Here is a 13296-nt window from a genome sequence, read left to right on the forward strand (position 1 = left end):
CTACACAACACATTCATCTGACTGGGAGAGGAGCATGGTACTAGTTTATTATTCACAGCCTTGGCATCCATGACAAATCTATTTTATCAACTTGCTTTAAGAGAAAAACGTTCCAATTCTTGTTATGGTCACATTAAAAAATATCTTCTGATGAGTGTCCCAGTCTTCTTTTCCCATGTATATTTTCTCAGTATTACCATCTATTAGAAAAGTTGACACAATTCGTCTTTTGCCTTTGATGTGCGATGAGTTCCTTTGCACTGCAGTTTGTCAATGCTCTCCAAATACAGCACCCCTACATCTGAACCCATGAGAGTCTGCAGGTTTAATTTTTTTTAATGAGTCAGGTTGTTCATTAAAATTGTTACCTTTATTCCATACGTTCACTTCTTAATTTGAAAAAAAAATTGGGTGTTAATTTTTGTGACTAGATTTTACTTTTTAATGAGACTTCAGGACAAAATTTTACAGAATTTTGTTTTACAGAATTTGGGTGGGGTTTTTGGGGTTTAAAAAAAAATCAGTTTCATTTATGTATTTTACATATATATTTTGTGTGCAGCATGATATAACTTTCACAAGAGGTGGTATTTTCTTGGATGTCTCCGACTTTTTTTCAGATGTATAGTTGTTGTACCCCATGTGGCCCAGGTGGGCCCTAACAAGCATTGTTGAAACAGTTTGCATTTTAAATTGTCTTGACTGTAACAACAGGGGCTGAAACATTTACAATCAGTCAAAAGCACTGAAATTGTACATTTGAAAAAGTAGATTGTTTAAAAGTTTACAGATCATTTTTGTTTTTTTGCTCTTGTGTGACATAAATGAAAAACCTGTCTGAAAGATTTGATACCATTGTCATGTGTCTGCTGTTTGTTGGTGTAGGAGAGTTGATTCAAGTTGCATTGTTGAAATCGTCCCACCACTTCATTTGAATGACAATGCAAACAAAGAGTAATTTTTTTCTTTTTTTTTACTGTTGCAAAATTGTGAGTAGGTGTCTTTATTTTGTAAACATTATTGACTCAGATTTTTGTTGTTTAATTACTGTCACAGCCATAGAGAACTGCATCAAAATTTTGAGAGACTTCTGTTTATTTGTAAAGTTTCTTATCTCTTTAATTGCTTTTTTTTCTTTCTGTTGCAAAGTCTTGAGTTGCTGTTTCAAGGTCTCAACACTGTTAACTTTATTTGTAAACTGCATGTTGCGTCTTGCACTTCTTATGAGGTGAAAATAAAGCAAGATGGACGAGCGGCTCACTGTGATGTTTGCTTGTAGGTACACTGTTTTTGGAGTTCTGGAAGAGAAAGGAAGCCACCATTCAGTACAAGTGGGACCTGACCACCTTTGTCTCTGAGGAGGTTTGTCTCTTTTATGTATACTTTTGAGTCCCTCTGTGTGTTGAGGCTTACATTATTGTACTTAAAACAGAAGTGAATTGTTGATTGGGGTGGTTTGCTCCTTCTTTTCTGTCAAACATCTGTCATCCTTATCTCTCCTCCTTCTTGTCACTCTCTGATAACACCTCTAATCTTCAGCATTTATAGGACCTAATTGCATTGCAAGTGTTGTAAAACTTTTACTAAAACTAAAAAACAAAAAACAAAGGTGGGATTAAGAGAGAAATTGAATTATGACATCACTAAAAGATTGTGTTGGTTATGATGGTGAAGAAGTCACTGGTCAGAGGGATGGCTATGGCGGTCCTGTTACTCTAACTGTGACAGAGAACAAGGAGACATAATGCGGACTAGCTCAGATCCCATGTGCCTACTGTGTTCATCATGCTTTATCAGTACTAATAGTTATTTATTTTGCATTCATTTTTCTATTATTCACCCATGAGGTTTTTGCTACTAGATTTGCTTTGAATGAGAGTGCAGGACATAACTTAATTTACTACTGGTGGGTTTTTGCCTTTTAGATTTTGTGATTATTTCACCTGTGCTTTGCATGTGCTGATCACAATGAATTTGACAAACAGTTACATTTTTGTGGTGCTTAAAACTCTCATTCAAATCTGGGCTTTTATCGACTTTGTTTCTAGACTGTAAAAATAATGAGACTTTGAGTTTGATAACAACTTTGTCTAATTATTGAAAAGACCGGTGTTCACTTTTTCCTTTAATTATATTCTCATTGTAGTTTGCTTCTGTTCACTTCTGTGACAAAGTAGGATTGAAAAATTAAACTAAATGTAGGAGATATGTACACAAGAGATCGTCTGATTCTGCAAAAATTTAGTTGATGTAAAAACAATGTTATCAGTGTGAGCATTGCTTGAGCATTGATTTCTAGAATCGACATGTTTTGTAAGACCTATTACATGATTAAAAGAGCACATTTGCCTATATCAGCATGAAACCAGTCAGCCTCTCTTTGAGTAATTGTGGATCTGTGTGGAGAGTAGCCTACTGTCAATCATATCAACGAGTAAATAAAAGGCGTGGACAAAGAGCATGTTAAAAGTCTGTTCCATGTTCTGTCATTCGTAGTTGATCCAGAGTAAGACAACATTATTCCAGGTTCCATGAACATCATTGTGGTAGTGCACAAGTGAATAATTGTCTTGAATGTATCTTTCCTTTTTCTTTTCTCATAATTTGCTTGGAGTATAAAACTCGCTTCTCTGTAGTGGTGTCTGTAGAAAACACTGACATAAATTATGAATAATTCTGAGGTATCTTGAGACATTGTCACTTGTACAATGACTTGTCGTGTTTTAAATTTCTATCACTCCATTGGCTTTATGTCATATTTTTACTTTTGAAGACTATAGAATGTTTTGATATGTTTGATTCTTGTCTTTAAGTTTGTGTTTTCCTTGGATGATTGGAGGGCGCTTTTGGAAGGTTGTCTTTCTTTTCTTTCTGTCTGTCCTTGTTTTTTCCCTACTCTATATAGCTTTTATAAGCTTAGTGTCAACCTTTGTACTAAAACTGAACTTTTTAATGCTTTCCTTTTCTCACAAAAAGTTAATGCAGGAAACTGCACAGCGTGGGGCTAGACTTTTAAAAAAGCTATTTATGTTTGATAGGGTATTAAAATTAAACTTACAACCCCCTTCCTCCACAATTTAAGGGGACTAAGAAGAAGAGGAAGAAACGAGCAGAGCTGGTACATTTTGAAAACCAGTACTTTTACTGTACTCCGATACTTTTTATAAAAGTACTTTTGAGTACTTTTCAAGTACATTTTGAGTACCTTTGAAGCTTAATGAAAGAATAAGTGCCGACATTTCCGATCATAATTTACGGAACAAACACCCGGGCGGGCACAGCCGATCAACCAAGAGTTAAAAGTTGAGATTAAAGAACTGCCCGTCGCGTCAAAGATCAGTCACTCTTGTGAAAGTGATCACATGCGCTGTATAACTCCATGAATCGGTACAATGATCCCCAGATGGGATCACACCGAGGTGTGAACTGACCGATGGGCGTTTCTTTTCCCCAAACATCGCACTCACATCTGAGCTCGTCACCTGAACTTTCATCCCTCGCTAATTGGGTTGGGCCTACAAGTTCGCTCCAGGCAGGATCACATCGAACTGTGAACTCTTCCCTGACCATTGAAGTTGAAAGCAGTTTTTCTCTATTCCCGAAATTGCGAGACAGCCTGAATTTTAATTGGTGTGGTCACAGCGTAATGGTACGTAACGACAAAGGTGGGGGGACTCAATCAGAGATGGAAGGCTACAGTTTTTGGACAGGTAAAGGGGAGGGGCAACTAGATAAACGTAGATAAAGATCTCGAGACGATATGCTAATGAGTGTACGGTATAATATTATGGCCACTCTTTGCTCGCCATATGTCACAAACCCACCCAGGGGTCACGTCAGTTCTTGGGTCACTGTAGATTCTTCCTTAGCTTCGTCGGGCTAAGATCCCGCATTTCCCTTGCTCCCGAGCACTGGGATCTTAGGCGGAGACTACTGTAGTAGAGAATTTTTGGTTACACTACACTTACTAGACTCTAGGAAATTACATGTAGGCATATTTTGGTTTGCCGTGGGCGCCGTGGACTACACAGTGTGACCAAACTCTGTCTTACCACTATTATAATCAATTGAAACTGAAACTGAGTTCTCAATGTACATCAATCTAACAATTCTTTAGGCTACCTAAATTTCTTTTTTCCTTTTTTTGTGGTTTGTGCTTAAGGCTACCTTGATTCCTTGAGGATTTGTTAAAGAAGAATTCAAAGCACTTTTTTTTTGCTGGCCATTTTCGTCAATTTTTTATTTTCTTAGATCAACTTTGTCTCTACATTTTCCAACTTTTATACTTTTCCTACTTTCCGACCTCTAGGACTGACTTACATTTGATCATATTGTCTTGCTCAAACAAATTCTATTCATAATATCACTTACTCACTAGTTGCGTCTGTTTGTTTGCTGGGGTTTTTTTCTTCAATTTCACGGACAATTTCCACCTACGTTCAGTGCATATGTTCGTGCATATGTTCAAATGCTTTGTATACTGTTTACATTATTAGTAATAAATGGCCGAATTTGTCAAATATACTAGATATGTTATTCAATATGATGTTTTGCATTAGCATATTAGCAGAAAGTACTCAAAATGTACTCATAAGTACTTTTTAAAAAAGTACTTGTACTCAAGTACGTTTTACAGGAAAGTACTTTTACTGTACTTAAGTACATATTTTAGATTGTACTTAAATTTGTACTTAAGTACCTTTTTAGAAGTACTTTAACAGCTCTGGAAACGAGCATAATGCTGTGCTTTTCATCATTTTCGATTTGATATTTATGTCTTTTTTCTTGTTGTTCCAGGAACCGCCCAGGCCTGAATACTTGTCGAAACTGGAAAACTGGCACACGATGAAGATCAATCCTGTCACAGGGGTGGGTTTGTGCTCACTGTTACTTGTATTCTAAATGTTGGTGTTGAAATCTTGAAGTCTGTTGGCCATTGGAGGATGCCACTTCCTGGATCGGTGAAAGAATTTTCTCAGAAACTACTAGATGACGGTTATTGTGTCAATTTGCTTCTGTTTTACTCATAAAAAGGATAGCACTCTTCAGACTTTCCTGTTGCAGATTAATTTGGTTTAAATGGTTAATACACTTTGTCAGGTGTCATGGTTAATGATATCATTTATGTTAACTCTTTTGATATGATGTCATTCCCTAGTATGTTGAGATGTGGAAAATTGTACATTCTGCGATGTACCAGGTATATCAATATAGCATTGAAGGGGTTAATGTCAAAAAGGTATGTAATTAACTAATTGTAAAAGTTGTTTTTTTAATTTACAAGGGATGTATTTTCGAGAATGGTTCTATACTTGACCAAACTTTTCTTTGTGTGTTATAGTTTGTGATTTTTCCCTCTCTTCTTAGCTGAAAGAGCCTCACCTTCCTTTCTGGCGCCGCAGGTTTCCCATTTTCCTGTGCTCGTACTCCATCATGTTGCTCTTGGTAAGTGTGATGTTGATGGTACTGTTCAGTATGTCGTTAGCGGCTTTTTCCACCAGAGGCGTAGCAATATTTTTTTCAGTTTTCACAAAATCAAAGAAAAAAAGTCAGCCCAAATCAGAACCCTGACTTGGGCACTAGTTATTGTTTGATGTAAAGCTAGGAAGGAAATGAAAAAAAGGATCAAAGATCATATTCTTAGATGCTCCTTGATGTCTTTACTCGAGTAAAAGCCTTCTCTGGAAACCCCCAGAAATTGATTTGAGTGATTATGGAATGATGCTGATGCTATGTAACGTTGTGATGTTGGTAGCAAAGGTCTTTGCCATTGCTATAAAAATGCGTGAGTCAGATTCTCAGGCGGGGAAGTTTGTTTTGTCGAGTCTGTGTTTCTGCTGGAATGTCGTATCCCACTCAGCCTGGGTTAGCCCTGGCAGGCAAGGTTGAGGCAGTCCATCTCCTAAATGATCTAAATTGCCATTAATTTACCATCATTCTTACTTTTGCTTTTGCATTTTCGTGTTGAGAAAAATTAAATGTTAGTTCTTGTTTTGGTTCCTGAGTATGGAGGAATTTTTATAAAGTATTTCAGTCTTTCTTCGGTGATGTTGTATCCCTCTCAGTCCAGTTGCCCCTGACAAATAGGGTCAGAGGCCCACCTTCTAAATGATCTAAATTGTGTCGATGGGGGCGTAAAAACACCTACATTAATAATTAGTGATGCTGTGATGGAAGATGTACCAGAACTAGGTCACTGTTCGAGAATGGCTATGAGCGTTAGTCTTCTCAAACTGTTCTTCAGACAGGAAGCACTTTGTTAGTTAATGTACATTTTCAACCTTGGCAATGGCATTAATTGCACAGACGCGTATTTACAGACACTTTGCTTAACTTATTGAGATTGCTTTTAGAAATAAGTTCTAATTATAGTCCTGGTCTTCTTTTCCCTGAGAAATTCTCCTCAATGCAGCTGTAGCTTTACGTGCAGTCTGTCTATTCACACTGCTGTCAGTTTCTGTGGACCAAATACAGTGTGGCTACCAGGCGGCCCCTGTTACATCGGCTGGCTTATAACAAACTTTATGCGTTTTGTAGCTTTATGTCTTGTAAGCTGCCGTGCTGTAAGATAAGCTGTACTCGGAGCATTGAAGATTTTGATGATTTAAATGAAATGACATAGATCTGATACATCATATGCATGTGTAGCTGAAGAAAGATGCTTTTATCTTTTTGTATTGTCTATCAAGCTGACTTTGGACTTTGCGTAATAAACGTGTTCCCTGTGTTGGTTTTGTTTTGAATGTATGTGTGTGGTTTTTTTCAGGGGGGGGGGGGGGGGGGATTTTAGATGAAAAGTTTTAAACTTTTGAATGCATTTCCATTCTTGCAGTGGAAAATTTGGTATGAAGTTTCATGTGATGTTACTCTAACAAAGTGTGCTCTAAAAGCAGTTCAAATGTGTTTTTTCCATGTACCAGTTCTGTAATGACGAGCAATTTGCTGTGCTGAGATGGTTGAATGCTGCTTAGTGCTCATTGCTACTTTCTTTCAGTAAAAGTAGATTTCACCCACCCCATTCTTAAAAAGTTTTAAAATGTCTTTCACACATGATGTCATAGCGACCCAAATGTGGCCCACAGAGAGTGGAGACCTGGGATGTGTGTAGTAGTTAAAGTAAGTTTTGAATAGGGGTTCCAATTAACTTTTATCTATCTTTCTTCCTGTACCCCCCCAATCCCCTCACCCTCATCCCCACCCCCCCACCACCCCCATTCCACCACCACACATATCACCATACAGGCTGCAGTGGCTATCTCGGCAGTGATTGGCGTCATTGCTTACCGTGTGTCCATGCTGGCCGCCTTGAACCTGATCCCCAACGAGGTTGGGAACGTTAACTCAACAGTTGTGACCACCACGGCCGGCCTCATCTACGAAAACGCCAGTCTTGTTACCACGGTTACCGCTGCACTCATCAACCTGGCTATCATCATCGTCCTCAACTTGGTGGGTGGAGGAGAGGAGATGAGATGGAATGAAATAAAAAAAAAGACACTTTTTTAATACAGATTTAAAGATTGATCGACATGATATAAACTTGTTGTAAAGTAAGATGAAATCAAGTGTTTCGTACTGGCGCTAGCCTCATCTTCTTTGTCACAAAGTAAGACAAAAAAGAGTCTTTGAAATTGACGCTAGCCTTATCTCTGTTATAATAAGTAAGATTAACATGAGTCTTGGGTCCTGTATAGTAAAATAAAACGGAACGATTTCCTCAAATTATAAGAGATTATATAAAAGAAGTGTGCAAGATATACACTAATCTTGTCTTTTTTGTTTTAGAGTAAGGTAAATCTTAGAATTTTTCCACTACTGGTTCTTTTCTTTTGTCCCATGTTTTTTTCCTTCAGTTTCTGTCTCTTTCTGCTAGGATGTATCTCGCACGGTTTGGGCTGGCCTTGACTGACAGTCAAAGCGGTCCAATTCCTGAATGACCTACCTAAACTGTGTCAGTGGTGGTGTAAGACGTTTAGATAGAATTGACAACATAAGCTCTTTTGTAAAGTTTTGTAAAGCTACTCTGTGTTTACGGCAACTTAACCCACTCAGTTCCATTGGATTTCCAGTTGGAAGATGGCTCAGGATCACGCAATGGGGAATAAATCCGTGTTTGTAATGTAGTGGGTATTTTGAAAAAATCATTATAAAATAACCAATCCATTGATCAAAAAAAATCTTGAAACAAGTTCCTCACAAATGAATAAATTACTTGTTTATTGTGTGTGACTGTATTTCATAATTGAAGATAAAATCAGCCGAGTTGTAGATCTAGATCTAGATCTAGTCATATGCTCCTCATTGACCTCATTCTCATTGTCCGAATCACCCCCCAAAGGCACAATTAGATCACCATCAATGTCACTTTCACTTCAATTGCTACCATTCTGTGGGTTTTCTCCCCCAGCACTGATATTTTCATTAAAATTATCCAAAAGTTCGCCTAAATCAGTCTGAACGCGATGCCGGCGGCTTGCGAAGAACGCTCGATCTTAGCTTGCGAGACCCGTGTGAACTGCAGTTTGTTTACATTGAATTTAGTCCAACTAAAATTTCCAGAGCTATGTCCCTGCTGCTCTCAAGGAGAGAATGATTATCTATTTTCTGATTGGTCGAAATGCGGGTTAAATACGATGGTTACCAAGCGTGTACACTTCCGTAGAAACAACGCTACTAGCGCGCGGCCGGCTACGGCCGTAATGGTACTAGGCTTATGAAACGGAAGCGGCCGGCTACGGCTGTTATGGTACTGAGTGGGTTAACTTTACTGCAAAGTAAATTTTCGTAAGAGTTTCCAAAAATAGACCCCTGTATTACAATGATGAATGTTGGTCTCTGTGCAGGTCTATGGCTACCTGGCCTTCTGGCTCACTGACTGGGAGTGTCTGCGCACACAGACAGACTACGACAACAGCATCACCATCAAACTCTTTGCCTTGCAGTTTGTCAACTATTTCGCCTCCATCTTCTACATCGCCTTCTTCAAAGGACAGTAAGTTTTGCAAAGTTGTTGACTATTTGGGTGATGGTTTTTTTTTTTTCTTAACACTTTTTACCCTCACAGCGAGCGGAGCGCACAACTTTTGTCCCCATGTACTGGGATTCTGATGGGGTACATCAGTACTGTACCTGCATCTCGGCAAAAACACCCCAATCGTTAAGAAATTATAAACACATTGAGAAAATTGAATGTTACGATTGCATTTTTACTAAAGAGGGAATTGGAATTGAAACTGAAAATATTAAATCAAGCATATTGATCTCCTGAATGCTCATCACTGTGTAAGTGTAAAGCATCACTCGTGCCAGGTCCAATCGACTTAAAAAACATTTTTTTTCTCCAGTTGTTGGAAACAAACTGATTTTCTCCCACGAATGCCACACAAACTGTTCAGAAAGGAAATGATAACTTTAACAAGTGGGCATGTCAAAAAGGGAGATCATTCCTACAGCGTTTATGTTTCTATATCGTGTAGGTAGTCCTTTGTTGCCGAAGATGACGATAAATCCTGCAGCTCATCTGTGGACGCGCATGTGGCTGTGCAATCCGATCCTGGATGAACAATGTCTGTTGCAGTGGGGACACTGGAATGTCGTGGTTGTGGTGGATGGCTTCTGTCTCCTCTCTCTTCTGATAGTCAGCTTCTCCCTGTAGTTTGTATCGCTGTTTCTGCTGGCAATACGGACGGCCCTGCGCCAGGCGTTCCTTTCGGTGGCAGTTTTTTCAAGTTCTTTGGGGGTTACCTGTGCTAACTGGAGGTTTTCCTTTATCGTGTTACTATATCACACCGTTGCCAATTGGCGTCCATTGGGGAAAAGGGATAGCTTCTTACCATCGCCGATCGGCGTCCCGTGGGGTAAAGTGTTAAGGAAATATAATCACCTTCATATTCTCTAATTTAAAAAAAACTTTGTGTACCTCTTAGGTTTTGGAATAGCTAATTTCTCTTTCAACAGAGATGAACACCATCTTGTTCTTTCTGCAGTATTAACATCCTTACCACAAGAACAGAAAGATTAGAATTTACATCATTCCTTTTTCTTGTCTTTTAGGTTTGTTGGGCGACCAGGCAAGTACAGGACAATCTTTGGCGGCCGTCAAGAAGAGGTAATATACATGTAATGTGTTAATTCCTTGACTTAATGTATGGAGTTAAAGATGTTGTTCCAAGTCCAAATATTGACACAGAGGGTTTTCTGCATTTAAAAAAGAATTGTTTTGACTTTGACAACTTTCATTGTGTCAGAAGTAACATCATCTACAAGCGGAAACGTGATCTTTAAACTGGTAACACAAAAGGGCAAGAAAGAAGAAAAGAAATAATTCAAACTCCAGCAAACATTACCTTTCTACTTTCACTATCGAATACGCCTTCATATTTACAGATTTATTTCTTTTGGGTTAGTTGTTATAGAGCAAGTTCTGCCTCTGGATAAGGAAATACTGATCATAGTCTGATGGCACACGTTTTTTGGATATGAGTAATGAGAGTTTCTTTGAAAAGGACATAATTCTTCTGGCTAAGGATTTTTTTTAAAAGTATATATGCTGAACAAGGAGAATCGTGTGTGATTGCAGTACAGTTTTACTTCTTGGAAGTCAGATTTTAGAAAAGATTATAATTCATGGTGAACGACTGAGGATAAATGACTATCTGTTTCAGTGTGAGGCTGGTGGTTGCCTCATAGAGCTGTGCATTCAACTGGCTATCATCATGGTTGGAAAGCAACTGGTGCAGAACAACTTTATCGAGATTGTCTTGCCGTAAGTTTACAAAGATATTTTGTATTGTGACCTCCTATAAACTCCCCTTGTCTGTCTGTCTGTCTGTCTGTCTGTCTGTCTGTCTGTCTGTCTGTCTGTCTGTCCGTCTGTCCGTCCGTCCGTCCGTCCGTCCGTCCGTCCGTCCGTCCGTCCGTCCGTCTGGCTTGCTGGCTTTTTCTTCTTAGAAGCTCTGTGTCTATTGTTTCTGTATATCTTGTTTTTTTCCCCAGCACTAAATATAATGACCTTTGTCATGTTAATGTGCTTCTCTTGTGCCTTATGAAAAAAAAACCCCATCAGGTAGGTTGTCATTTAATTGAAGACTGCTACCCCCCGGGGCAGTGCCACTGACTGTAGTGTCTTTAGGCCATTCCCAAAGGGGGGACATTTCTCGTTCAAGCATAGTAGAATTGTAAATGGGCTGACTCATGTCACGCTGATAACTGTGCCTGATCTACAACAGGGAACTGCTGCTTTTTCTTTCCTGATCCTTACTATTGTCATTTTCCTCTACTTCTTTTGTAAGTTTGTCTCTCTCTTGTGACCTGCTATTTCCGGGGTGCCTTGATAGTCGAAGCAGACTTTGTGCTGTTGAAGCTAGAGAGGTGAGCAGTCTAAGTCTGATTCCCTGTAAAGACTTCTCTGTTGACACCCACCCCTTGGCGCTCATATGACCTTGTGCAGTTGCGAGCGCCGTAAAACCCTCTACTTTATAAAGAAATAAAAATTGAAGACTGCTCATCATTTTTGTCTTTTAGAGCACAATACAAAGTTTTTTTTGCGGGTGGTTGGAAGGCGCCACTGGTATGTTCTACTTTTCTACTTTCCTTCTATTGTTTCTGTCTGTCTGTTTTACTGCTACAGCAGTAAATGACCATTATAATATTGATGTGCTTCGCTTAACTCAAACAAACGAAATAATCCAAAACCTTTTATTTTCTTTACCCCTCTCAGGAAAGTCATCAAGTTTATTAAAAGGAAGCTGTCGAAAGAGACGAGGGAGCAGAAGTTGGGGCGGACCCCATGGCAGAAGGATTCCCTTCTGGACCCTGCACAGTCCATGTCACTCTTCTACGAGTACCTGGAAATGGGTTAGTCTGTCTGTCTGTCTGTCTGTCTGGGTGGTTGGCGGGTGCTCTGGTGTGGTTTGCTTCTTCTTTCCTATCAAACATCTATCGTCCTTATCTTTCCTTCTTCTTTTTTATGTTTGTTACTCTCTTGTAACACCTCTAATCTTCTAGCGCTCATATGACCTTATGCAGTTGCGAGCCCCGTAAAACCTACTAAAACTAAAACTGTCTGTCTGTCTGTCCGTCCGTCTGTCCCTCCATACGTGCGTCTGTGTCTGTCCCATCCATCCATCCATCCATCCATCCATCCATCCATCCATCCATCCACCCATCCATCCATCATTATAATTGATAATACTATGACTAATAATAATAATTATGATAATAATAAATTATATTTATGTAGGGCATTCCCACCTGGCAAGTGATCAAGGCGCTTTACAGTAATGCAAAGAACCTAGTTCCAATATTTATCTACCTTCTCTCTTTTGTCTACCTCTTAGCCTTCCTCTGCATTCCTCTCCCTTCCCCTCTTTCTTTCACTCTTTCTCTCCCTCTCTCCCTCTGTGGGTGGTTAGTGGGTGCTCTGGTGTGGTTTGCTCCTCCTCCTTCTTTAAATGTTTGTTACTCTCTTTTAATACCTCTAATCTTCGCACTTATATGACCTTATTGTGTTGCAAGTGCCGTAAAACTCTTACTAAAACTTTAATAAACTCTCCCTTTCTCTCCCTCTTTCCCTCTCTCTCTCTCTCACTCTCTCTTGCTCTCACTCTCTCTTGCTCTGGCTTTGTTTATCTGTTTTATGTGGCACGCTTGACACTCACAGTTTTCCTCAGTAGTAATTATTGCAGACTTACACCATTTGTGACTCTTTTATCAACATAAAGATTTAGCTTAGATTAAGGTAAAGAGGAGAAAATGTTGATTTGTTTTTAGTATTTTAAGCCTCAATCTTACTGACTGTATCTTAACCATTGTTTGTGGGTGGTTGACGGGTGCTCTGGTGTGGTTTGCTCGTTCTTTCCTATCAAACATCTATCGTCCTTATCTCTCCTACTTTTTTGTGTTTGTTATTCTCTTGTAACACTTTTAATCTTCGGCACTTATTTGACCTTGTTGTGTTGCAAGTGCCGTAAAACGCTCCTACACTTAACTAACAATTGTTTGTAATGTCTTTTTGATCTGCTAAAAAAAATTGGTTTTCATACTCAAAAGGGATTTTTTTCAAAACTGTCCACAGTACTCCAGTTTGGTTTCCTCACAATTTTCTGTGCTGCCTTCCCCCTGGCTCCTCTGTTTGCTCTGTTGAACAATATCATTGAGATCCGTGTGGATGCCAGCAAATTCATCACACAGCTCCGCAGGCCTGTCGGAGATAAAGCCGCAACCATAGGTAAAGGATACTGTTGTTGTTGATCATCTCATCTGGAGATAATTGGTCACTTTTAAGGACACGCAGGC

General features: G+C 39.2%; 1 protein-coding gene across 1 annotated transcript in view; it reads left to right on the top strand.

Moving 5' to 3' along the window:
* LOC101853478 (anoctamin-4) overlaps positions 1–13296 on the top strand; it is a gene marked incomplete in the record, with an annotated part of 62245 nt that overhangs the window by 39867 nt on the left and 9082 nt on the right. The window contains 9 exon segments of the mRNA XM_013086033.2: positions 1280–1362; positions 4798–4869; positions 5368–5445; positions 7243–7449; positions 8844–8992; positions 10054–10108; positions 10665–10765; positions 11720–11856; positions 13076–13228. Coding sequence (XP_012941487.1) covers positions 1280–1362; positions 4798–4869; positions 5368–5445; positions 7243–7449; positions 8844–8992; positions 10054–10108; positions 10665–10765; positions 11720–11856; positions 13076–13228 — 1035 coding nt within the window.

This window comes from Aplysia californica, unplaced genomic scaffold (assembly GCF_000002075.1).
Source record: "Aplysia californica isolate F4 #8 unplaced genomic scaffold, AplCal3.0 scaffold00429, whole genome shotgun sequence".
Classification (NCBI taxonomy): Eukaryota; Metazoa; Mollusca; class Gastropoda; order Aplysiida; family Aplysiidae; genus Aplysia; species Aplysia californica.